Genomic DNA, 27,579 nt, shown 5'->3' with positions numbered 1-27,579 from the left:
TTCTAGTCGGATCCTAAAATATTTTCTGAACCTATCTTAGGCCTACAGTAGGAAGACATAACCCAAAATGCTTTTAGACCTCAGACCAACCCCTTACTTCACACCTTTCTTAGCTTTTATGGCATGCAATCTTTCTCATTCCCAGATGATGTGTACAATGTTCTTACAATCGGGCCAAGAAAGAAGTATTTATCAGACTAAGGGGTACTTTGCACGCTGCGACATCGCAGGCCGATGCTGCGATGCCGAGCGCGATAGTACCCGCCCCCGTCGCAGCAGCGATTTCCTTGTGATAGCTGCCGTAGCGAACATTATCGCTACAGCAGCTTCACATGGACTCACCTGTCCTGCGACCGTCGCTCTGGCCGGCGACCCGCCTCCTTGTTAAGGGGGCGGGTCGTGCGGTGTCATAGCGACGTCACACGCCAGGCGGCCAATCGGAGCGGAGGGGCGGAGATGAGTGGGATGTAAACATCCCGCCCATCTCCTTCCTTCCGCATATCCTACGGAAGCCGCAGTGGCGCCGGTAGGAGATGTTCCTCGCTCCTGCGGCTTCACACACAGCGATGTGTGCTGCCACAGGAGCGAGGAACAACATCGGACTGTCGCGTCAGCGTAATCATGGTTACGCCGACGCTGCAGCGATGATACGATTACGACGCTTTTGCGCTCGTTAATCGTATCATCGAGCCTTTACACACTGCGACATCGCATGCGATGCCGGAAGTGCGTCATTTTTAATTTGACCCCACCGACATCGCACCTGCGATGTCGTAGTGTGCAAAGCCCGCCTTAGTGTCAAGATGTGGCGCATGCTCAGTGTGGACTCTATTAAATGTCTATGGGACTTCCAAAATTAGCAGAGCACTGTACTAACTTTCTCCATTGTCCCATAGACAATGAATGGAGTGGAGATTGAGCCTGTGCACCTGTGCTTGTGCTCCACAAAAGAAAGGACTTCTGCAGAGCCAGGATCCAGATCCCGTTCTTAAGATCACTGGGGGTTACAATAATCAGAGCCACGGCAATCAGTAAATTTCTTCTATCCTATTGATGGTATCTAACTTAGGAGTTTGGAGATAAGCCTTTAATGTTTTTTAAGAAATCCACCTAATTTCTTATCACTGATGATTACAGATCTTTTATTAACCCTCCTCTACATAGAAATCATATTTACATGTTTCTGTATACTTACTGTGGTTGTGTACGCAGCTTCAGGGTCATCTTCTAACACCCTTGAAAGTCCAAAATCTGAAACTTTGCACACCAAGTTGCTGTTCACAAGGATATTCCTGGCAGCTAAATCCCGATGAACATATCCCATGTCAGAGAGGTATCTCATCCCCGAAGCAATTCCTCGTAACATGCCCACCAACTGGATGACTGTAAAATGGCCATCGTGTTTCTGCAAAATGAAGAATAAAGAAAATCATGTTACAATGTAGCAAATCCATTTAGAGTCTGTTTTTACCAATGTAGAAAATCGTATAACAGCAGTAGCAAATGCAGTGACATGTCTCGGAGGCATTTCAGTAAATCTACAATGAAAAAAGGGTGAAGGGGGGAAGAGGTTAATTTAGCCAGAAGAAAATCTGTTACAGAATAAATCTGCTGTACATGGGGGTTATTCTTCTTTAAATAGGCAGTTTTGGGAAGGTTTCTCTTTACAAGTTGTGACATTTTTACTCACTCCATGTGATGGTGGTTACTCACTTTGCATGCTATGCGCGGTAGCACACAGGAAACACAATTCATTTACAAAGTCCAGCAGGTTTAATAACATCCCAAAAACCTCACTCCGGGGACATAACACCCATGGTTTTCAAATCCTTTTGACTGGTGGTTCGCCCACTCAGGTTCAGATACCACTTTTCCATTGCAGTATCCAAGTGGAGGTATCTCAGCCCAACTCACTGATCTCAGTCAGATGAAGCAAACCCTTTCTTTCATCAGAGGTTTTCTTCTAGAGGTGTCATCACCTCTACACACGGTCCCAGTTAGGACACACAAATCCTCTCTTCCTCAGAGGACTCTTTCAAGAGGCTTCATACAGCCTCCCCACACTGACTGCCATGTGCCAAACAAACAGCCTCAGTATGCCAACTGAGACACACCCATGGGTGGAGGTATGTAGATAGCCAGACCCATCCATCTCTCCAGCTATCTGTAAACCTGGCCCTGTGAATACTTTAACAAAAACATGTAACAGTACCAAAACGGACCTCCAGGTATACACTACTTCTTTGTTACATAGCGGTCATTTACAATGTAGCCAACTTACAAAGCTTACAAAATTACAAGATTTGATTAATAAAAAAATGCATTTCCTGTTTTTCACCAACGCTATTACCACTACAGCAATCCACTCTCTAATCAACACAACTGATTTTGTATCAAAAATATGATCCCCTGTGATCAGATTATAATGATTTTTCAGGTGGAAAGTGGCTGATCCAGATGGAGTTTAGAGATTTAAGTAAAAGGAAACATAATGGGAGATTCATGTTGCCAGAACCATGAGTAGCATGAATCAGACACTGGATGCCAGGGGTGATAAGGTCCCACCAGTAACATCCACTGTGGGGCCACTGTAGGAGCAAATATTACATTACCCTAAAGCCTGCTTTAGACCTTTCAATTTCGCATACGATATTGTATGCGATGTGACCCGCCCCCATCGTATGTGCGGCACGTTAAATTTTTTGACCGTGCCGCACAATCGATTAAAAGCTGTCACAAGTACTTACCCGTCCATACGACCTCGCTGTGGGCGGCGAACATCCACTTCCTGGAGTGGGAGGGACGTTCGGCGTCACAGCGACATCACGCGGCAGCCGGCCAATAGAAGCGGAGGGGCGGAGATGAGCGGGATGTAAACATCCCGCCCACCTCCTTCCTTCCGCATTGTTGGCGGGAGCCACGGACGGAGGTAAGCTGTTGTTCAATGTTCCCAGGGTGTCAAACAATGCGATGTGTGCTGCCTCGGGAACATTGCACAACCGCACGTTCAATTTATGAGGAATGAATGACGTGCATGCGATGAACGGATTTTCGTTCAATCGCCATTGCACGGAAGTTTTACACGCTACAATCATACTTACGATGCCGGATGTGCGTCACATACGACGTGACCCCGCCGACACATCGTAAGATTTATTTTAGTGTGTAAAGCGCCCTTTAGTCACAAATGTATCTTTGCTTCTAGATAAAAATAATCTTGCTGCTTTGTTGAATGATTTATGAGATGCCTGCTTGATCTGTACATAGTAAATAAAGATTATTTTGAAAGGTACTGCTTATGTAGGAGGGTAGGACTGCACAGGGGTCCATCATGGGTATCACTTGTTCTCTGGTGGACCAGTCCAAGTCTTTTTGCTGTGTAATTTTGCACTTGTGCATGTTTTATTCTGAAATGTCATAAATATCATACTTTTAAAAGCTATCTGGGAGACTCATTTGTCTAAAGTATTGGGGTAAAGCCGAAGGAACCTGCCTAGTCATCTGAGATGCATAGTTGCCGGGCGGCTCTTCAAAGTACGTTTTCCCTGAGATACCACCGCTGTTAAAGTAAAAAAAAAAACACAACGGTAACTAAAATAATGTGATATTGACAAAGGTGCTATTCAAGTAATTTATAATAAAGTTTTTTTAGTTAAATAAAAAGTAATTTTCAATTAAATTTACTTCATATCAACTAATGAAAATCAGACTTTGCTTTTGAATTGTGGTTGAACAAAAAATGTTTTAAAAAGAACCTAATGAAAATGGTCTGGGCAAAAATGATGTGTCACTAGTGCCCAAGGAACACAGGGTAACCTATGCTGGCCGTAAAGGCTGGGGCCCCTGTGCTCAACCTCACATCAGGAGGTACCCTTGAAGGTAGGGAGGTACAGGCCCCCAACCTGGCCCTATCTTCTGTCCTTCTCCCTGATGGTAAGACCCCTTTCCACAACCCACCAGGGGGGGGGAAAGGGCAAGAGCAGAAGTCAACAACCCCATCAACAAATAAAGACTAACAGGGGTAAGAATGACAACTCATACACACGGCAACCACACACAAAGGAGCCACTAAAAGTGCACAAGGGGAAACAACATAAAAGGGGTCAGTAAACGGACTACAGGGTAATTTCCAAACCATAAAACCAGCACACCACAAACTGCTGCAGCCTGCACCAATGCTGCAGCCCACAAAACAACACCACTCCACCTGGCCAAACTTCCAAATGAATGAAAATAACCAACACCCTCTGCTGAAAGTAGAGGATATATATAGAATCTGGGTGTGGTCCAAACTGGAAACACCTGACCAGAAGTCAGGAGCTGCTAGAGGGTAAACTGACATTAACCCTCTCCTCCCTAAAGGAAAAATAATTCATTTAATCAGAGTCTCACACGGTAAAGTGAGACTCTGACCCAGAACATGTCACTAAACTCTGCAACAGACAGAAGACTGTGACATGATTGCACAGCTCAAGAAGATTGAAAATAGTTTGACAATAGCAACACCTTAAAATACAATGTGTCCTGTAATTAGCATCACAGGTGTCAACAAACTTGTAATCAGTCAGCTTGCCTGTTTAAAGGGTGAAAAGTAGTCACTGTGCTGTTTGGTATCATGGGATGTACCACACTGAACATGGACCAAAGAAAGCTAAGGAGAGAATAGTCTCGGGAGATTAGAAAGAAAATTATTTATAAATATGTTAAAGGTAAAGGCTTTAAGACCATCTCTAAACAGCATGATGTTCATGTTACTATAATTGAACATATTATTCAGAAGTTTGAGATCTGTCGTACTGTAGCCATCCTCTCCAGACATGGCTGTAGGAGGAAAACTGATGTCAAATTGAAGAGATGGATAGTAATCATAGAGCCCAGAACAACTTCCAAAGGTAGCAGACGTGGACTCCAAGGTCAAGGTACATCAGTGTCAGATTTCTCCATCCGTCATTGTCTTGACCAAAGTGGACTTCAAGGGAGAAAATTACTGTTTAAAACAAGTCCTAAAAATGCGAGACTAGAATTTGCCAAAATGCATATTGAGAAGCTACAAAGCATCTGGGAGCATGTCCTTTGGGCAGATGAGACAAAACTGCTCTATGTTCATAGACACAAAAATGAAGGATAGAATGAAAAGAACACGGTCCTTACTGTGAGACATTGAGGAGGCTCTGTTATGTTTTGGGGCTGCTTTGCTGCTTCTGTCACAGGGTGTCTTGAATCTGTGCAGGAAACAATGAAATCTCAAGACTATCAAGGGATTATAGAGAGAAATGTGCTGCCCAGTGTCAGAAAGCTTGGTCTCAGTCGCAGCTCAACCTCACAAATATTACCCCGCTTGCCACCGCACCAGGGCAATAGGAAGAACCGGGTTCAGCACCAGAATTGGCACATCTGATGGATGCACCATTTCTGGGGTGGCTGCAAGCTGCTAATGTTAGGCTAGAAAGGGCAAAATAACCATGACCCCTCCCACCCTAATAATATCAGCCCCCAGTTGTCTGCTGCACCTTGGTTGGTTTTAGTAAAATAGAGGGATCCAAAGTCATTTTTTTTCTTTTAAAAAGTTAAAAATAAGCGTGGGATCCTTTCTATTTTTAATAACTGGCAAAGCCTGCAGCTGCTGTTGTTCCTGTGCTGGATATGAAAATTGGGGGGGACACCATGTAATTTTTTTTTTTTTTAAATTAAAAAATAAAAATGCTGCAAAACAGCTGGCCAAGCTAGCTAGCTTTATATCTATTGAGCTTTTCTATCTGTTCTTTCTGTCTATTTTATACGCTTTCTTATTTTTTCAATCTATCTATCTATTCTATCTAATCTGTTCTATCTATCTATAATTTTTCAGGTTTTGCCCATCTTTTACACATTAACACTAGAAGTCCCAGAAATTTCAAGCTCCCCCCTGAAGTCCCGAAAGAGGGTCAAATGACCCTTAGTCCAAACTGAATAAAACTAACTAGAAATTAAATGGCTAAACTCAATGGAAAACAACAACCTCCTGTGGTGCGACAGTAATGGCCTTAATTACAGAACAATAGACGGTGATTATAGGGTGTTAGCTAAAATCCTTCAGGTCATTCGACCTGTCTCTGGGTTCCAAAGGTAGAAATGTTAAATGACCCCTCTCTGGGACTTCTAGTGTTAAACCATTTATTTCAGTATCAGGCATTTTTTACCGATACCAGTCACACGGATGTCACATGTATGACACACGGATGACCATACCGGTACATGTGGCTTGCACCTGTTAAAACGCAGACGTCTGAAAGGTGCCTTAGTATGATGTTGAGCTCTTTTTCCCATGAAAATAAAAACATGGGTTTAAAGAAGGCTACAGGGGAAATAAGACGGGAATATATGATATTGACACTTTTAGGTGCGGATTACATGCGTTTTTGTTGCATTTATGCTGCGGTAATGCACTAAAAATACATGTGCTTGTTTAAACCTGTGGAAATTGCACATTTAATTGAAGTCTATGTGGAAATTTTGCACATAAAACTCAGCATACCCACAAGCAAAACTGATATTGGAAAACCACACGACAGGTGAGTTTCTGCAGCGTTAAGACCAAGCACCGTGGGCAGGAGGTTTCTATCAATCCCATCCACTCTGCTTGAACTGTAAAACGCTGCCTTTTTGATGCAGCCAAAATATGCGGCATCAAAAACCATGATAAAAACCAATCGTGGTAACATAACCATATATTGCAGTATTATCTGACTGTTCGGGGAATTGTGACTCTACACCTTCTCCATTTTCATCATCATGTTGGTTTCAGACAATCAATATCAGACAAGGGGTGTTGTGGTTGGGTACAATTTGTATTATCACTGACAGAACTGCAATTATCATTTCTACAAAGCTGCAGATGTCAAGGAATCAATCACTTTGTCAGAATTTATGATCAGAAGGAATAAGAAGTCTAGCTGCGGCATGTTATCATCCAACAGCGAGGAGTCGGAGGCTCTGTACGACACAATCATTCATTTATCCAGCATATTAGATCATATCTGTCATCAGAATATTTTGCCTTTAGAGAGCAGCATATTATACTTACAGGTGAGATCGGCCATTATACCAGCATAGCATTAATATTCTGATATTTGTAAGATATTGGCCAAACTAGACTACAGCACTTCTCATGTGCTCATGAGTGGAGCGTTCCTCTGCCGCTCCCTATCACCTCCCACTCATCAACAGTGTCAAAAGCTGTGTATCTGCCTGTAAGTATTTTTTTTGTCCCTTGGCAGACTTGTCTCTACAAGACAACGTAATAGGTGGGCAGTGCCCCCTGATGTAAATATGCTATGTCTTTTGTATATACTGATGAATATTATAAATGCCTTTGTTGATATTTAAGTGTTTTTTTTTAGCAAAGAATATGTTTCGGATGTAGCAGAGTTAGGACTGTCTATTCAGTTAGCGAATGTTGCCATCTAGCGGTCAGGTTAGCCAGTGGTAAAATGACTTTTAGAACAGAGGTTAGATAAGATAAGGTAAAGGTAGTGAATGGGAGGAATGACAGATGGCAGGGCGGATGGCTAGATGAGGGAATTCCAGAGGAAGGCAGTCGAGTAGCGGGTTCAAAGTGAGAGGACATGGCCTTGATGATTTAGCCAGTGAGGGAACCTTGAGGTGTCCTCTGGAGATCCAGAGTCTATAGCTTACTCCAGCGGACTTAGGCGGGCTTTGCACGCTGCGACATCGGTAACAATGTGTTACCGATGCTGCAGCGATAGTCCCGCCCCCGTCGCACGTGCAATATCTAGTGAAAGCTGCCGTAGCGATTATTATCGCTACGGCAGTTTCACACGCTCATACCTGCCGTGCGACATCCCTCTGGCCGGCGACCCGCCTCCTTCCTAAGGGGGCGGGTCGTGCGGCATCACAGCGACGTCACACGGCAGGCGGCCAATTGAAGTGGAGGGGCGGAGATGAGCAGGATGTAAACATCCCGCCCACCTCCATCCTTCTCATTGCAGCCGGCGGCAGGTAAGGTGAAGTTCCTCGCTCCTGCGGCTTCACACACAGCGATGTGTGCTGCCGCAGGAGCGAGGAACAACATCGCACCTGTCGCTGCACCGGCATTATGGAAATGTCGGAGGCTGCAGCGATGATACAATAACGACGCTTTTGCGCTCGTTCATCGTATCATCTAGGATTTACACACTATGACATCGCAAGTGACGCCGGATGTGCGTCACTTTCGATTTGACCCCACCGACATCGCACCTGCGATGTCGTAGTGTGCAAAGCCGCCCTTAGAGAATCATGTGGCTAGAGAAGCTGATGGGGCCCAAAATGGACAAAAGTGTGAGTATTAGGGGGAAGAAGGCACAGATCCCAGAGTATCGAGGGTGAGGTCCGAGATAGCGGGGGACAGACCGAAGAGTAGTACCCCACAGAGAGAAAGTAAGGCCATGTCTGTCATAACGGTGTGAAAATGAAGAAGACTGGTTAGTCAAGTCAACTCTGTGTCTTACTATCTGACAGCCTTGACGATTGACAGCAGGGGTGGTGAGCACCAGCCCAAGGCAGCAAGTAAGTGCCATGCACCCAACCCAAAGACATGTCCACACACAGAGTCTCATTTGCAAAAGAGAGTGGAGCCGGCTTACTGCACCAACAATACAAAAACATTTACTTTTTAAAGGGAACCTGTCAGGTAATTTATGTGTTCTAACATACAAGCAGGGTGATGTGTGGCCTAGTTACCTCTCCTACCCATCCCTGTGTTTTAATATTGTGTAATGTGCATGTATAAAAATATGTTATATTACTTATGTGTACCCTATGTAAATGAGCAGGGGCTCTAGCCCCATGGGCGTCGCATCACCTTGTGGGCGTTTGCATGTTTTCCGTGGTATCACGATCCTGTGGGAGTGATACCATGGATTTACATGAGCGATGTCCCGTTGCTCCTTGAAATCCCGCACGTGCGTGTGACGCCCTGGGCAAGCCAGGGGTCACAGGTCATGACACCACCACACCCTACACCCCGGATAGGTACACCGAAGCTACCCGAAAATCCTTGTTGCCTTCCTCCAGGGGCTGATGTTCACACCAGGGGGTGGGCCAGGCGGTTGGCTCCGCCCACCGAGGAGTTCACAGCCCTGGAGGTGGGAAAACCAGGCAGATCAGTTTAGGGAGAGGAAGAGTTAAGAGTGAAGTGGTAGAGGAGCAAGTGAGAGGAGTAAAAGTGGAAGAGAAAGTGACAGTTGAGAAAGCCTGAAGTTGGTCCGGGTGTGTGCCTCGGACTGAGACAGCAAGGTCAGCAGACGGCGGTGACCGTCTGCAGGAGAGGCTGATCGGAGGTTGCCGAAAGGACCGTGGACGGGCGGTGGCCCGGCGGTACCGGAGCGGTATACGAAGAGAAGCCAGCACCATTGGCAGGGGCCTTTCGGATCCCGGCAAGGCTAGGAGTCACCGTGAATTTGCCAAATCCGTCAGTGAAGGGGACCTCCTGGGTCTCCCAGCAACCAAGTCCCGATTGAAGGCAACAGTCCAACCGTTAGAGAGAGACACCGCCACCGCCAAGGCACCAGTTTCTCAGGGCCAGCACCTGCGGACAAAGAGGGGCTCCTCCGGCGCATATCCAAGCCGGGGAGCGGGTTACCGGTGGGAACCCATCGCTACCAACATAGACTTAGGTGCAGGAAAAGGGACCGTCACCGTCAACTACTGGGGAAAAGCAACAGCAGCCGTCCGTGGGAACCGTCTTTCCAGCCGTGTGTTTTATCGAGAACTGTGTCACCGTTTCAGGCTGAGTGAGTACCACAGTGCCGTGAGGCACAGCGCTGCCCCCGCGTCCCTGCACCCTACCAAGCCCTGCACCGGCCCTGCCATCCAGCTTCCCCCACCTCATCACTGGGCCCCGGGACAACCACCCCCTACCCACGGAGGGGAGAACTAACAACTTTGCTGCTCCCAGTCACCGCTCCCGGGATCCCCATACAGAGCAGCGGTGGTGTCCACACAATCACCACAACCGTGGGTGGCGTCACGGACAATAAACTATCCCAAAAACCAAACCCCTTTTCACTCACGGGCGAGGAGCGCCGCTCGAGACCCCAGGATCCGGCCCATCGCTCGAGCCACCGAGCAGCAGCAGGCCGCTGCAGCAGCGGCGGCCGGACCCGAGCAGTAGGGAGAGCGCGGCGTCCCCTCCTCCGCCCGCGACATGCGCACTTACCATTCCCGCAGCCTTGTTATCTGGGTGCTTGCTGCTTGTCTTCAGACGCGCACTGCACATGCTCAGAAGACTCCTGCGGTTTCGGTCATTCACAGTGCGCATCTGAAGACGAGAACCAAGCACCCGGATAACAAGACTGCGGGAATGGAAGTATGCACGCGCATGCGCGGGATCTCCAGGAGCTGACTATAACGTCGCTCAAGTAAATCCATGGTATCGTACCCACAGGGGCGTGATACCACGGAAAACATGCAAACGTCCATAGGCCGATGTGATGCCCATGGGGTTAGAGCCCCTGATCATTTACAGAGGGTACACATAAGTAATAAAATATATTTTTATACATGCACATTACACACTATTAGAACACAGGGATGGGTAGGAAGGGGTTACTAGGCCACACATCACCCTGCTACTAGGTTAGAACACGTAAATTACATGACAGGTTCCCTTTAAAATGAATGTGGCCCTATCACTGCTGATCATCGCGTGTTTGGTTCTCTTTGCTCCTGCAGCCAGATGATAATTCTACAATTCACTGGCAGCACAATATGGGCAAAGACATAATTTAAGTACAGGCTGGCCCATCAGAGTGGGATCTGCCCCTACAGAAGGGATCTTGATTGTAGCGCAAAAGCAGGAAGGCATCTACTTCTGCTATGATATCCATATACCTATTAGCATTTATACTCAGAGGTTAATGTTGGAGGATAACCTCTTTAAAGGGAATCTGTAACTAGGATTTTGCCACCTAATCTGAGAGCACCATGATTTTGGGGCAGAGACCCTGATTCCAGCAATGTGTCACTTACTGAGCTGCTTGATGTAGTTTGGATAAAACCAGTGTTTCATTAGCAGGAGATTATCACAAAAGGACTAGTAAACCTGTTACCATGTAGTTATTCATATTCATCAGCTAGCTATAGCAAGCAGCCCAGTAAGTGACATATCACTGGAATCAGGGTCTCTGCCTCTGCATCAGGTTGCTGTCAGAATGGGTAGTAAAACAGTGGTGATAAATTCTCTTTAAGCATTATATAGCGCATCAGTTTTTTTCTTCTACAGTAGCAGTTGAAAATTCAGTCGGATGTGTGTATGCTTCAGCTGGCAATAAGGCAGTTGGTCGATCATTTATCTCTCCGGTCACCCCACCCTCATACACACACACACACACACACACACACATACACACACACGCTTAGCTTGGCCAAGAAAATGGAAGCAACTAAGGCTACTTTCACACTTGTGTTGTTTTAACACTGTCAAGTCTGTTGTTGCAACGCAACAATGGATCCGTTGTTTTTTAGATGTCAACTGACGCAACGGATGTGTTATTTCACAAGATTCCGTTCACAAGAATCCTGTGAAAAACTGATCCGTCACATCCGTTAAATCCATTGTGCGTCCATTTTTTGATGGATCCGTCGTGATCCGTTTGTGTTTGGGACATCCCAGTGGGTGTGCCTAACATGTTGGGCATGCTCAGTAGAGCATGACGGAATCCAGCACTGGATTCTATCGTGTGACGGATTACGACGGAATCCAGCATTATAGACATCCATTATAGCTTGTGATGGATTGCGACGGACACCTGCAAAGTCTGTTTTTTTGCAGCTCCAAAAAACGTTACATTCAGTGTTGCTCCCACCTGATGGTCAGTCAGTAAACGACTGTTCCGTCACGTGGCGGATGCAACGCAGGGCCATCCGTCGCAATCCGTCGCTAATAGAAGTCTATGGGGAAAAAACGGATTAGTGCAAAATATTTTGATACCATAATTCCTCAAGGTGACGGATGCAAAACAACGCAAGTGTGAAAGCAGCCTAACTGAAAGATACCAGAAGTCTTCCCTGAGAACCTGGAAAAAAAATGACTGGGCATGATATTTGCCATCAGGGGAGAGTCAGGAGTCAGGAGCCCCCATACATAGCAGAAAGCTGACTGATCCCAGTGGGTATGGCTGACATTCATCTAATGTGTTTGACCTGCTTTAGCAATGTGACTTTTTTGGATTAACCAAGTGTTTCCTATTATTGGGGACTCTGAACTTAAGAAGAGTGGGATCTCATATTAACAGGCAGGTGACAAATTGAGCCACACATGCACACAAGATTTCTCCCGTGCCTCCCCCATACTCTGGAATGCTCTACCTCTACACATCAGACTCTCGCCTACCTTGACAAGCTTCAAAAGGAACCTGAAGACCCACCTCTTCTGACAAGCCTACAACCTGCCGTAACCCTCAGTCTGATATAGCGCCGCACAACCATCTCTACCCTAACCTACTGAATCCTCACCTATCCCTTGTAGACTGTGAGCCCTCACGGGCAGGGACCTCTATCCTCCTGTACCAGTCTGTGTCTTGTATTGTTTATGATTATTGTACTTGTCTCTATTATGTATACCCCCTTCACATGTAAAGCGGCATGGAATTGATGGTGCTATTGTGACGCCCTGGCAAAACCAGGTAGTCACAAATAGGCCCCCGCATTGCACCATTACCCCCCACTAGGAAACATACAGCCAAACAGAAAACCCTAGTCACCCCCCCTTAGGGAAAGATAGACACACCAGTGGGCATGACCAGACGGTTGGGACACGCCCACCAAGTGGTCCAGACAGCCCGGGGCGGAAAGCAAAGCAGATTAGTCTGAAGTTCAGTTTGGAGAGGAGTGTGGGCTGGAGCTAAGTGTAGCTCCAGCAGGCAAATTCAAGTTGAATGATACCAGGGTTGGAGCGCTGGTGCCACTGGCTAGGAGGCAGACAGTGGTCTCCATCAGCAGGAGACGAGAAGACGGCTCAGCAGAAGTGAGGTGGACCGGGACAGGGTTGTAGCCCGCCGGTACTGACACGGGGAATCGACCCGGAAACCGTAGCACAAAGGGGGGTACTCAGACCCTGAAGCCAGAACCCGGAACCAAGTGGACTGGTTAATTGACCGAATGAGGCCAGGCCTTGAGGCCCTGTCCCACCCAAAGTCCCTCATAGAAGACAACAGCCCACCGATAGGGATAAGAGGTCACCGCCAGGGCCCATAGATCCCACGGGCCAGTGTCTGCGGGCACAGCTCCTTAGGCTACATCCAGCCGGGAGCGGACTCCTGAGTTTCACACTGGGAAAGTCCACCTTACACAAACAGTGCAGAGGAAAAGGATAGAGACCACCAGCCGGGTGGGGGACCCAAATGCAAATGCCAGCTGCGGCACCGGCCACCATCACCTTGGTTTACCAGAGACTTGTGTGGTTTATTAACAGTGAGTACACCAACACTCCCTGCGATCGCTATCCCCTGCACCGAGACACCGGGTCCCGGGGCCACCATGCCTTCCCACGGAGGGGTTAACAACTTGCTGCACAACATCTCCCCCGGGTGCCCCATAACAGTAGCGGTGGTGTCCCCCACCTCACCACACACCGTGGGTGTCATCACGAACTTACTACGGCCTAGCCCGTACATCTACGTCCCCCCATTTATTCGGCGTGTCCACGAGACCCCCGGGTCCGGAGACCCTCGAGCCACCACCCCTGAACGCCCGGATCCGAGCAGAACCGGCTGCTGACACGGGGGCGGCACACTATAATAATTATTAATAATAATAATTGTTTGTACACGTGTGATATTGGGGCTTAAACTGTTGACGAAAACAGACTTTGGCGTCTCTGAACTGTCCGACTATTCATTGTGATGACGAATTGGAAATAGGTCTCAGCAGACATCAATAGTGATGTCATAAACTTACTTTTCTAAGTCCCTGCTTTATCCCCCAATTTCAGTCACAATTGCAATGGACTTCTTGACTTGACTGGCAGAGATATTGTACTGATGACCACCCAGTCAGGAAGAGGGACAGTAGTTCTGACTGTTCAAGGTGCCCCAGTGACCGGCTAATTAGGTGACCCATCGAAAGACAGAATTGGCAGCCAGTGGTCTCAGTTCCCTGTTTGCTGTACCCCTTAAACTCAAAGATCAGATTCCCATTGTGGGGCATAAATTTGGACCCTAATATTTATGTTAGTGTGACGCCCTGGGCAAGCCAGGGGTCACAGGTAATGACATCACCACACCCTACACCTTGGCTAGGTACACCTAAGCTAGACCAGAAATCCTTGTTGCCTTCCTCCAGGGGCTGATGTCCACACCAGGGGGTGGGCCAGGCGGTTGGCTCCGCCCACCGAGGAGTTCACAGTCCTGGAGGCGGGAAAACCAGGCAGATAGAGAGTGGAAGTTGAAGATGAGTTTAGGAGTTGAGTGGTAAAGGAGCAAGTGTGAGGAGGAAAGTGACAGAAGTAGAGCCTGAAGTTGGTCCGGGTGTGTGCCCCGGACGGAGACAGCAAGGTTAGCAGACGGCGGTGACCGTCTGCAGTGGAGGCTGATCGGAGGTTGCTGAAAGGACCATGGACGGGTGGTGGCCCGGCGGTACCGGACCGGTATACAAAGAGAAGCCAGCACCATTGGCAGGGGCCTTTCGGATCCCGGCAAGGCTAGGAGTCACCGTGAATTTGCCAAATCCGTCAGTGAAGGGGACCTCCGGGTCTCCAAACAACTAAGTCCCGATTGAAGGCAACAGTCCAACCGTATGAGAGAGACACCGCCACCGCCAAGGCACCAGTTTCTCAGGGCCAGCGCCTGCTGGCAAAGAGGGGCTCCTCCGGCCCATATCCAAGTCGGGGAGCGGGTTACCGGTGGGAATCCATCGCTACCAACATTTCACAAGGTGCAGGGAAAGAGACAGTCACCGTTAACTACCGGGGAAAAGCAACAGCAGCCGTCCGTGGAAACCGTCTTTCCAGCCGTGTGTTTTACCGAGAACTGTGTCAACGTCTCAGGCTGAGTGAGTACCACCGTGCCGTACGGTACAGCGCTGCCCCCGTGACCCTGCACCTCACCAGACCCACACCCGGCCTGCCATCCATCCCTACCCCATCACCGGGCCCCGGGACAACCAACCCCCTACCCACGGAGGGGAGAAATAACAACAAAGCTGCTCCCTGTCACCGCTCCCGGGATCCCCATACAGAGCAGCGGTGGTGTCCACACAATCACCATGACCACTGAGGAAGGATTCTCCGGTCGTGATGGTTAGTATACCCAACTTAACCTAATAAATAACACACCGACTGCATGTGACTTGGTTAAACAAATTGGCCACAGCAGCCTTTATTACCTATTATTAACATTCTAACACAAGGGGGCGCCGTCCAACGGGCGACCCCAAACAAATAATAGGTAACACATAAATAATAACAGTACATGTAACCCCATGTAGGCCCGGTCCAGAAACCACTTCCTCCACCAATATCCCTGGCCGCAACACTCCGACCCAGAGATGAGGTATTAATCACCCCGTGGATTAATACCCCCCAAACCTTGCAGAACCCCGTGCCTGCAATTTACCGGAACCCGGAGACACCATACCAAGACAGTGCCTCTCAGTCCAGCCACCAATCCCTTACAACCGCCTCTGGACCAGACCTACCCCCGCTGCTGCGACAGAACATACGACTCTTTTTAACCTGTATTCCCTTTTTTTTTTTTTAAAAAACTGCATCATTCCATTTTCTCATTTTGTTTTCACTTTTTTTTTTTTTTTTTTTAAAAAAAAAACCAAAACATAGCCAAAACGAACTCGCAAAACACAAGGGCGGGTGGGCGGGAATCCTTTGCTGTCCGGAGTCACAAGGAAGGTAAGACCCCTCCCCTATAGTTTATATACTAGCCCCCTCCCCACCCTACAGTGACCCTATTCCACCAATCCCCTATAAGGGCCCATAATGCCCTTTAATTCACTTTATTAACCCCTCACTCCCTCCCTTCCCACTGGTCATGTCGCCCCTCCCCCCTATGGGGTCCATGGCTTTCTTGACCACTGAGGAAGGATTCTCCGGTCGTGATGGTTAGTATACCCAACTTAACCTAATAAATAACACACCGACTGCATGTGACTTGGTTAAACAAATTGGCCACAGCAGCCTTTATTACCTATTATTAACATTCTAACACAAGGGGGCGCCGTCCAACGGGCGACCCCAAACAAATAATAGGTAACACATAAATAATAACAGTACATGTAACCCCATGTAGGCCCGGTCCAGAAACCTCTTCCTCCACCAATATCCCTGGCCGCAACACTCCGACCCAGAGATGAGGTATTAATCACCCCGTGGATTAATACCCCCCAAACCTTGCAGAACCCCGTGCCTGCAATTTACCGGAACCCGGAGACACCATACCAAGACAGTGCCTCTCAGTCCAGCCACCAATCCCTTACAACCGCCTCTGGACCAGACCTACCCCCGCCACAGGACAGGACACGTGACACCTTACGTGGCCTGGACCCGCCACACACCCAAGGCTTGCTCCACCATCACGCAAACCCAAGGCCCATAGGTCAGAACCAATCACAGTAAGGTGAACCCCATCACCCTTTCGAAACTGCTACTTTGGCGACTCCAGATCCGCACGTCACACTACAATACCGCCGTTTCTCCGCACGAAACACGCAACCACCCTGTTCACATGAGCCCGGGCGCAATTCAGCTTCTCAACGGACCGTGCCCCCCTCCACACCAATGTGGCCACAATCCGACCATACCACTATCAAACCCGGATACCTGGTCCATAAACGCAATAGATCCATCTTGATGTCCCGGATCAAATCACGTGATGCCTGCGCTCCCAAGTCATTTCCCCCCCCACGTGCAAAACCAACACGTTCGGAGGTCTATCCACCCTGCCATAGCATTCAAACTCCGTCACGACCCTGCTCCATTCCATGCCCCGCACACCGAACCACTTGACCAACGCAAGCGATCTGTCCCCACCAAACTGACCATTCAGGCGAGCGTCGGCCCGACGGGCCCCCCAGAACACGAAGGAGTACCCCAGAACCATATCAGGCAAATTCCTACAACCACAGAAACTTTAACAAACACACCCCACCAACACCAATTTGCAGCAAGGAACCCCGACAAAGCCACAACCAACTACTCCATAAAGCCCTCACTGGGACAACAACTGTGGGCGTACATAACCCCGAAAACGATAAGACTCCCACCAACCGATTCGTCTCACCATGTCATCACCCAGGCCACAACGCGAAGCCTCCGCAGCCGCCCCGATCCTGAAGGAATGAGGCCCGTAATCTCCCGGGCATTCCCCCGCACAGCGCAAACAACTCCTCAGTACGGCCACAAACTGGTAACGAGACAACCAAGACCCATCCACGTGTCGTAACAGCGGGCCCAGAAGACCGCCTTCCTCACCATCTGCATCGGGCACAACGCATCCATCACAACCAACCTGCCTCGACCCATCTGGTCTGTTTTTGGACCGCTTAAGCCGACACTCTACTCTCCGTCCCACCACTGCCACAACCTCGGACATCAGACCACCCCCCCTGAACCTGGAAGGGCTCACCAACGCCCCAAAAAAAAAAAGGCTAACACAAAAGCCGTTTCAAAAGCACCCTCTCATAAACTGAGACACAAATTTCCCGCAAACCATCCACCAATCGCCATAACAAAACCAAAGAAACGGGCCGCCTAGTGTCCCGCTCCTTCGCCCCTTTACGAAAACCCTTCAAGGCCTGCCGCACCCAAAATTCCGCGGCACGCCCCACTCACCCCTGACCTTCAACCAAAAAAGGCCACAGCCGCCACCCTAAGTATCACTGCTGATGCTGACTTCCCAGCCCTGAAATCCCGGCTCACCAGTGCCAGTAGCGCCAACAAGTAATTTGCTCGCCCGTCACCAAACATAACTCCCAGCAGCTCCTGCCACTCACCGAATTCCTAATTAAACCCGCAATCAATGCCTCACCAGGCTCCACAAGTCCTCTGGACACGCTGCTCCGATCTCGTCTGCCCCCCGGCATTAACTCCCACAACCTGCGGACTGAAAATGAGATAAAGCGTCCGCCACCCCGTTATCACCCCCACCACATGTTTCGCAACTACATGAACGTTCCACAGTAAACACTTGAGCACCAAATGCCGCAGATAAGCCACTACCGGTCCGGACTTCTGCTGACAAGCTGTTTATCGCATGCACCATCGCCCGATTATCGCAGTGATAGCACACTTTACGTCCTGAAAAATTGCGACCCCCCCACAATTCCACCGTCACCACGATCGGAAATAACCAAAGCAAGGCCAGATTCCTTACCAGACCAACCTGCCGCCATTCCTCAGGCCACCTCCCAACGTACCAATGTCCCTGAAAAAGGGGGTGACGAAACCCGCCGACCCGGCCACGTCCCTGTACAGTTCGAGCACACCATTGGGCACCACCGTCTTCAACCACAAGGCTCGGCCGTTAAAACATTGCAAGAAAAACATCCCAAACCAGAAAATCCTCCTTGATCTCCCGCGAGACCCGCACAAAGTGCGCCGGGGGGCCGTACGCCTGCCATAGCTGCCGCCAAAATCCTGGCGAACACCCGCCCCATTGGCATAAGCCTGCACGTTAAGTTCAACTTCCCGAGCAAAGACTGCACCACCTTCAGCCGCCCTTTCCGTGCTGCCAGCAGTGCTGCTACCACTCACCACAAGTCCACCATCTTCCCCTCCGGCAGCCTGCATTCCATAGCCAAAGAGGCAATCTCAATCCCCAAAAAACCGCATAACCATCGCCGGCCCCTCCGATTTATCCTGTGCCAAAAGGAATCCCAAAGCTATCCGCCACTCTCTGTAAGGCGAACAACGAGCCAGCGCAAACCATGGATCCCGCCGGACCGACACCAAGAAAATCATCTAGATAGTGGATAATGGAGGACAAGCCAGACACGTCCCGCACCACCCACTCAGCCAAGGAACTAAACGCCACAAAATACAACAAGAAATTGAAACAGCCCATAGGCAAACAACGATCAACATAAACTCATCACCCCACCAGCAACCCAGAAGGTGCTGGCTCTCCGGATGCACCGACAGCAAACGAAACGCCGATTCTACATCCACCTTTGCCATCAATGCACCGCGTCCCGCCGCCCGCACCAAGTCCAGCGCCTTGTCAAACGAGACGTAGTACACTGCCGACAATTCTGGAGCGATGCCATCATTCACTGACGACCCCCCCGGAAATGAAAGATGATGGATGAGCCAAAATTTATCCGGCTCCGTCTTTGGCACCACCCCCAACAGGGACACCACCAGATTACTGCACGGCGGGCTCTCAAATGGACCCCCCATCCTGCCCAACTCAACCTCTGTCCCCAACTTCCCACCCACAACCATAGGGTGGTCCCTCGCCGACCGTAAAGTACGACAAAACCGGAGGCAATGCCTCAACCGCTGACGGAATCTGAAAACCGTATAAAACCAAACCGCAAAATTGACGCCGCTGCCCCGTCCGGATACCTATGTAAATGGCGCCATTGCCCCTATGTTCACTGGCATCCTCCCTTTTACCAAACCCGTCCCCCCGCAGCCGGAGCACTCATGCTCGAACCTGCATGCTGCCCCAAATTTGCACCGGCCGTCGTTAACTTGCCAGCACACTCCCTTTTTCTGGGTACCCGAGGGCCCGGCTCCCGTTCCCCCCGGCGCCGCCATGAAAGGGCTGGCTCGGGGCCGCCATTAAACGCATCCATAAGGAAATGTCCTCATGGTCCCACCGCATGCCGGGCCGCAACGCCTTCCGCTGCCTAAACTGCTCATCATACCGCAGCCATGGCAAGCCCCTGTCCGTGCGATACGCCTCCCCCATTGCATCCAGATAACCAAACAGAGCCGAGCAGTGCTCCGGCTCCTTTTCCCCTATTACACTTGCCAAAATTGCGAACGCCTGCAGCCAATTGGAAAAGGAACGAGGAATGAGCCTATAACGGCGTTTTTCTTCCTCTTCCCTTTCCTTCTTGGAGTCGTTCGGCTTCACCTTGTCCAGATTAAATTTTTTTTTTTTTTTGTTTTTTAGGGTAGCAGGGAAAATATCTTCACATACTCCCCCTTCCAAATCTTGTCCCTCACCTCCCTCTTGAGGTGAGCCCCTAACGGTCCCTCAAAGCACACGTAAACTTGGCCCTATCATCCAAACGCACCACCTCATCCCCATTTACCTTTTCTACCGCTGTTTACCCCGCGGGCTCCACTACTCCACCAACCGCACCCGTCCCTATCGGCGCCGCCTCGCTGCTGACCGACGCTGCGCCATCCACCGCCGACCCGTCCATGCCGCTGCTGCCGCCGGCGCACGTGCGCGCTAAACCCCGCAACAAGCCCAGCAACTGACTAAACAATGCTGACCCCCCCCTCTGGCGCTGCCGTGCCCGCAGCCACCTCCCCAAAACTAGCAACCCGCGCCGCAAGCAATGCCGAATCCACGGCTAGCTCACCCGACCGTGGCGCAGAAATGGAAATTGGTACCGCGACGTCCTCCGCCATCTACTCGTCAGATTCGTCCCCCGACCTGAGGGCTCCCTCTTCTTCCTCGCTGTAGGCGTCCTCCACCATTCCAGCTCCAGAGGACGCAGCCGATGCGTCCCCTCCACCACGGCCGCCCTCCTGGGCCGCCGCGTGGGCACTGGTGGTCGACATCCGTCGCTTGCTGTGCGGCGACAGCCCACGAGACCGTCCTGTCCCCTGGGCCGCCGCTGACCGAGGCCTCTTCCTGGAGGAGCCGCTCCCCGGACTCAGGGGGCTCCCCACCGTCGTCCCTCGCCCTCCAGGGCCTCCGACCAGAACCTTCCACTGGTCCTCCCCCGCCCGGGGGAGACCGCGGCCGCCGGGCGCAGTGCAGCTGATATGAGGGACCTGGCAGTCACCGCCGGGCTCCCGCCGTCCCCCCTACTCTCCCCAGCCTTGCAGGTATCCGGGTGGCGCCTGCCCACACCGGTCCCCCTGCTGGCTGCCTGCGCTCGGCTCCCCCACGGTCCTTGGAGGGTACTGCCGGCCTCATTCCTCTGCCGGGCACGCTCCTGTGTGGTAGCTGCCGCCAGGACGTGCCCCACCGCCGGGGGCCTGGCGTCCAGAGCGGGCCCCAGGCTGGACACGCCCCCTCCCCGGGCCTCCGTCCCGCGCCGGGCACGCCCCCGATCCCGGGCTGCCGCCGGCCTGGAAAATTGAGCCCGAGGCCTGGGACCGGAAGTAGGCCCCAGGCCGGGCCCGCCCCCATCCAGGCCACCGCTGGCCTCACATCATCGCCGGGCTCGCTCCCGGCCGGGAGACGCCGCAGGGGTTCGGACTCCAGCCCGAGGCCGGAGACCGGAAGAAGGCCCCCGGACTGGCCACGCCCCCTTCTCGGCCACCGCGGCCTCGCCGGAGATTCCTCCCGGCGGCCGGGGCAGACGCAGGGAGCTGCCGCTGCCCGCCCCGCCGCGGAGGGTCCCGAGGGGGGCTCTCGCTGTGCCTCCTTGCCCCCCCTGCGCCTGGGGAATATCGGATGGGGGGGGGCCTGGAACGCCGCCCGCATCTATGGGGGGGTGCAAGGGGCAGGTGCCGACGGGGAAGCCCAGGCAGCCCTGACGTGGGACTGCACTGCCTGGGCCCCGTGCACCGCCATCGCCGATCTGAGGAGCCTATCGAGCTCCTGGAGGTCCGCCATGCTGGGTCCGTGGTCCTGGGTCTGAATCCTTTGCTGTCCGGAGTCACAAGGAAGGTAAGACCCCTCCCCTATAGTTTATATACTAGCCCCCTCCCCACCCTACAGTGACCCTATTCCACCAATCCCCTATAAGGGCCCATAATGCCCTTTAATTCACTTTATTAACCCCTCACTCCCTCCCTTCCCACTGGTCATGTCGCCCCTCCCCCCTATGGGGTCCATGGCTTTCTCAACCGTGGGTGGCGTCACGGACAATAAATCCCCAAAACCAATTCCCCTTTTCACTCACGGGCGAGGAGCGCCGCTCGAGTCTCCGGGATCCGGTCCATCGCTCGAGCCACCGAGCAGCAGAGGCCGCAGCAGCAGCGGCAGCCGGACCCGAGCAGTGGGAGAGCGCGGCATCCCCTCCTCCGCCCGCGACATTAGCGCAGATTTATACTGAAGACAATATATATCATCTGTTGTGTACAGCGCTGTGGAATATGCCAGTATTATAAAAATAAAGTAAAAAATGAAAGAAAAGCCATGAACTTAGTTGTTATAGGTCTAACAAATGACACACACATAACATAAACTAACATGAAAGTCCTGAAAATAAACAGCAGGTACAATACCGAAATAGATCCACTATGTACAACCAATGAAAAAAGTACAAAAATGTTCCCTCATCTTTGAAGCTGGGTTTGTGCTTTGTAAAGATAATTACTGGTAAGCTTTTGTAGATAATAGGAATATTAGAATGAAGAAATTCTATTCCTCCCCAGCTGTGCCATCCTGACACTGTAATGTCATGCTTCATAATACACTATCAATATCAAAGTGCCACCTCCAACCCTTGCACAACAGATAAGACTGCAGGATGGAGCGGGAGCAGCCCCGGGGCAAAACCTTTAAGGTTAAAAGCTCAGGAATGATGGAGTTTTCTCTCGTGAATTCGCATTGCACGGCTGTCAATATCTGCTGTAATAATTTGTCTGTGAGGCGATGGAGAGAAGCGCTGCAGACCGTGAACTATGGTATCAACTAAATAGGTTGGAACGGCAGGGAAGAAATATATATGCCTTTATAGGACCAGGCAATGGAAGCGATTGTACTATGGGACTGTGACGCTTTTACATATAAGCACAACACTGCTTTGGGAGTTTGATTTACATTGGCAGGAACCCCTCTATTATATTAAAGGGGTAATCCGGCTTGGCTCACTTCTGCATCTGGAGGTAAGCGGGTCTGATGGTGGCACATCTACAGATATGTCCTGCTGTGAATAGAACAGGTGTACAATATTGGAGAACAATGACTTAGACAGGTGCAATCTATGAGCGAGTAGTGCTTGCAACTCAGCAGATACCTGTAGATGTTATGTAATATAACCAGGGGCGGTAGTCGTGGGCGAGGGCTACAGTCCTCAACCCGTCGCGGCACAGGTCTATACTACTGTATTCATATGGCCAAAATGATGCAACCTTACACTTGTATGACCTCCCGTTCCTATTTCTTAAAAGAAGCAATGTATGATCCTCTTTCTGACAACTAACTACTATATTAGTTGTGGAGAAGTCAAATGTTGCACAAGTTTATTCCCCTTACTTGAAGCTGCCCAGCTGACAGGGTAATCAGGTCACCCATCAAAAGACAGGATTGGCAGTCAGTCATCCCAGTACCTTATTAATATTTCTGTTTGCTGTGACCTTTAACACTGCCTGGTATGATATTTTGGACTTTTACCTAATACTCCAATTCAAAACACTAACCATGACATACAAAGCCATCCACAACCTGTCTCCTCCCTACATCTGTGACCTAGTCTCCCGGTACTTACCTGTACGTAACCTTCGATCCTCACAAGATCTCCTTCTTTACTTCCCTCTCATCTCCTCTTCCCACCATCTCATCCAAGATTTCTCCCATGCCTCCCCCATACTCTGGAATGCTCTGCCACAACATATCAGACTCTCGCCTACCTTGACAAGCTTCAAAAGGAACCCGAAGACCAACCTGTTCCGACAAGTCTACAACCGGCCGTAACCCTCAGTCTTATAGCGCCGCACAACCAGCTCTAGCCTAACCTACTGTATCCTCACCTATACCTTGTAGACTGTGAGCCCTCGCGGGCAGGGACTAGAGTTGAGCGCGGTTCGTGGTTCTCCAGTTCGCGGTTCGAGTGATTTTGGGGGTTGTTCTAGATAGAACTAGAACTCGAGCTTTTTTGCTAAAGCTCGATAGTTCTAGATACGTTCGAGAACGGTTCTAGCAGCAAAAAGCAGGGCTTTTTACAGCTACAGTGTGCAGGAGCCATCGCTGGCAGCCTGCCAGAAGCTGGTAACCAAGATAAACATCGGGTATCCAAGCAAAGCGCTTTGGTTAGTAACCCGATGTTTATCCTAGTTACGTGCAGGAAGCCCACACTTCCCCGCTCAGCTCGCTCCGCCCCCTCCTGCACGCGGCATGTACACACACACACACACACGTCCGTCATCCTGGCACTCTGCACACATGGTCCCGCTCGGCTTACCTGCGGTGATGAAGTCCCGACTTCAGCGCTGTCACTGTCGTCCATGGCTGCCGCTTGTCACATCACCTTCTCTCGCTTCCGACCCGAGACTGACTAGCGGTGACGTCACGGGCCTCTCGTGATACTTGGCTGTGAAGGCAGCGGTCATTGAACTCAGTGACAGGTGCTGTCAGCAGTGCAGGAGATCAGCGCAGGTAATGTACCTCGCTGACAGCAGCACTTGTCATCCCCTGCAATGACCTGGGCTGACCCATTGATGTTAGCTCAGGTCACTGCACTGCTCTCCCAGCCAATGGGGAACATTTTGCGCTTCATTGACTGGGACAGTGTGGATCGTCATGGCAACCCCTTGGATTACACCAGACCTGGATTTGTTTTTCTTTCTAATAAATTGGTTAAAGAGGGAATGTTTTGGGGAGTATTTTTTCAAATAAAAATGTGTTTGTCATCTATTTTTTTTTATTACTGACTGGGTTGGTGATGTCGGGTATCTGATAGACGCCTGACCTCACCAACCCCAGGGCTTGATGCCAGGTGACATTACACATCTGGTATTAACCCCATATATTACCCCGTTTGCCACCGCACCATGGCGCGGGATGAGCTGGGGCGAAGCACCAGGATTGGCACATCTAATGGATGCGCCACTTCTGGGGCGGCTGCGGCCTGCTATTTTTAGGCTGGGGAGAGTCCAATAACCATGGACCTCCCTAGTCTGAGAATATCAGACCCCAGCTGTCTGCTTTACCTTGGCTGGTGATCCAATTTTGGGGGGACCCCTACGTGTTTTTTTTTTTTAATTACTTATTTAATTTAAAATAACAGCGTGGGGTGCCCTCAGTTTTGGATTACCAGCCAAGGTGAGGTTGCCAGCTGTGGTCTGCAGGCTGCAGCCGTCTACTTTACCCTAGCTGGCTACAAAAATAGGGGAAACCCTACGTCATTTTTTTTTTCATTTTTTTGGCTAAATACAAAGCTAAGCACCCCTTAGTGCCACATGAAAGGCACCAAAGGGTGCAAAATTACAAAATGCAGGAGAGTGGGACATTATGTGTCTTTCTGCCATTATAATGACAGAAAAGACTGATATGAAGTGCACAAGCACAAGAAAATCACCTCTACGCTCTACGCTGTGAAAAGCAGTAGAAAATAGCACTGGAGTGAACATGTGACCGCCTCATGTAGGATGAAGCTATGGATCCTGGGTAAATTTATGCATTTACCCTCCTTCAGTTTTTTTGCAGTACACAAAAAAAACGGAAGGCACACGGATGACAAACAGATGACATATGGACTGTCTACGGAACGGAAACGGATGCCACACAGATGCACCCGTGAAAAAAAACAGACTGTTTTTTGCAGACCGCAAAAATGGATCGGTCGTGTTAATGTAGCCTTATTCTGATCTGCCGTTTATAAACAGCAGGCAGAAATAAGTGAATAACGCCCCCCAGCGTCAGAAAATCTCCGGGGTTTCAGGGCTAGCTGAGACCCTGGAGATCATGATTCAGGACGGTTTTTCCGGTCCCCGCTCACGTGATCACAGGTATACACCGTACACCGATGATCACGTTACAGTAAATGACAGCGCCGGTAAAAAATTATTTATCTCCCATCTGGCATGAACAAACATGATAAATCTCCTCCCCGGTCCCCCGGTGTCGCCAAAGTGCCCCCCCTGATGCCCTCCCAGAAATCCAAGATGGCGGCGCGCACAGCAGCGCGCCGGCCGCATTCACCCTACTCCTCTGATTTCTGTCGCATGTGCCATGACACATGCGACAGAAAACTCCTCCCCAGGCCCTGCCAGGTCACCCCCTATAACACCACCGGTGTTCCCCGGTGTCCCACGGTACCTGTGCAGCGTTGATCCCCCCACGGCCCTCTCCTTCACAATAGACACAGCCGCATGCACAGAGCGGCTGTCAGCTCAGCTTCCTGTGTTCAGACACAGTGAGTGGTGGTTATGCATCTGTAAGCTAAATGGGCGGCACGGTGGCTCAGTGGTTAGCACTGCAGTCTTTCAGCGCTGAGGGCCTGAGTTCAATTCTCACCAAGGACACCATCTGCAAGGAGTTTGTATGTTCTCCCCGTGTTTGCGTGGGTTTCCTCCGGGTACTCTGGTTTCCTCCCACACTCCAAAGACATACAGCGCTATGGAATTAATAACGCTATATAAATGAATAAATTATTATTATTACTCTATTGCCCTGGTCATGAGGTAAGGAACATAATTGATCAGGAGAGCTATATACTACATTTCCAAATGGAGGGATTTGCTTTTATAGTTTCCCTGCTGAACGACTACCAAACATGAGAGTCCGTTATACGCCACAAGAAAACACATCTAAATAGCGAGCTCTGTTGTTAAGTATTCATTCAGCTGGATAACTGGACTTATAGGGGTATTCCATCTCCAAGATCCTATCCCCAATATATAGTAGGTGGAATAGCAATAATATCAGCAAATACTAATATTTGGAAATGTAGAATAGTTCTCCTGATTAGGCATGCCCTTACCTCATGAGCAGGGCATTGCAGCTTTGGTAGCAACCATTACGACATGGACTCTGCTGCTGTGGACCCGGGGAGAGTGAGTGCAGATTCATTGCACCCACACTCCTCACATGAAGGGTCCGCACTCCTAGAAAATGGGGGATACGTTTCCTGAGTGTCTCCCCCCCATATTCTAGACGGTCCAGAGTCGTCGTGGGACCCCTTTATTTTTTTCTTACAATAAATTGGTGAAAGAGGAAATGTTTTGGGGACTGTTTTTTCAAATAAATTTCTTTTGTCGATTTTTTTTTTGTTAGTACTGACAGTTTATGATGTTGGGTATCTAAAATGACATCACAAACTGCTGTGCTTGTTCTCAGGTGACTTTACAGCTAGTATCAACCCAATTTATTACCCCGTTTGCCACTGCAACAGGGCACGGGATGAGCTGGGGTGCCTGCGGCCTGCTATTTTTAGGCTGTGAAGGCCCAATAACTATGGACCTTCCCACCCTGAGAACACCAGACCACAGCTGTCCGCTTTACCTTGGCTGGTGATCCAATTTGGGGGGGACCCTACTTTTATTGTGTAATTATTAATATTTATAAAATAATTATAAAAAAAAGAGCCTGGGGGGACCTCCACATTGGATCCCCAACCACGGTAAAGCTGCCAGCTGTGGTTTTCAGGCTACAGCCGTCTGCTTTACCCTAGCTGGCTATCAAAAATGGGGGGACCCAATGTCATTTTTTTTTAAACTATTTTTTAAATAGAAAAAATTAATGGGCTTCCCTGTATTTTGATTGCCAACCAAGGTAACAGCAGGCAGATGGG

The 27,579-nt window shown here is 50.0% G+C and overlaps 1 protein-coding gene across 2 annotated transcripts in view; it reads right to left on the bottom strand.

Annotated features, from left to right (window-relative positions):
* Nucleotides 1-27,579, bottom strand: part of EPHA6 (EPH receptor A6) — a 1,356,729-nt gene that overhangs the window by 119,655 nt on the left and 1,209,495 nt on the right. For both annotated transcript variants that reach the window (XM_075335125.1, XM_075335126.1), the window contains one exon: nucleotides 1,196-1,405. In XM_075335125.1, coding sequence (XP_075191240.1) covers nucleotides 1,196-1,405 — 210 coding nt within the window. The remainder of the gene's footprint in view (nucleotides 1-1,195; nucleotides 1,406-27,579) is intronic.

This window comes from Anomaloglossus baeobatrachus, chromosome 2 (genome assembly GCF_048569485.1).
Source record: "Anomaloglossus baeobatrachus isolate aAnoBae1 chromosome 2, aAnoBae1.hap1, whole genome shotgun sequence".
Taxonomy (NCBI): domain Eukaryota; kingdom Metazoa; phylum Chordata; class Amphibia; order Anura; family Aromobatidae; genus Anomaloglossus; species Anomaloglossus baeobatrachus.
The sequence above is the reverse complement of the archived record's forward strand: the minus strand, read 5'-3'. Positions and strand labels throughout refer to the sequence as shown.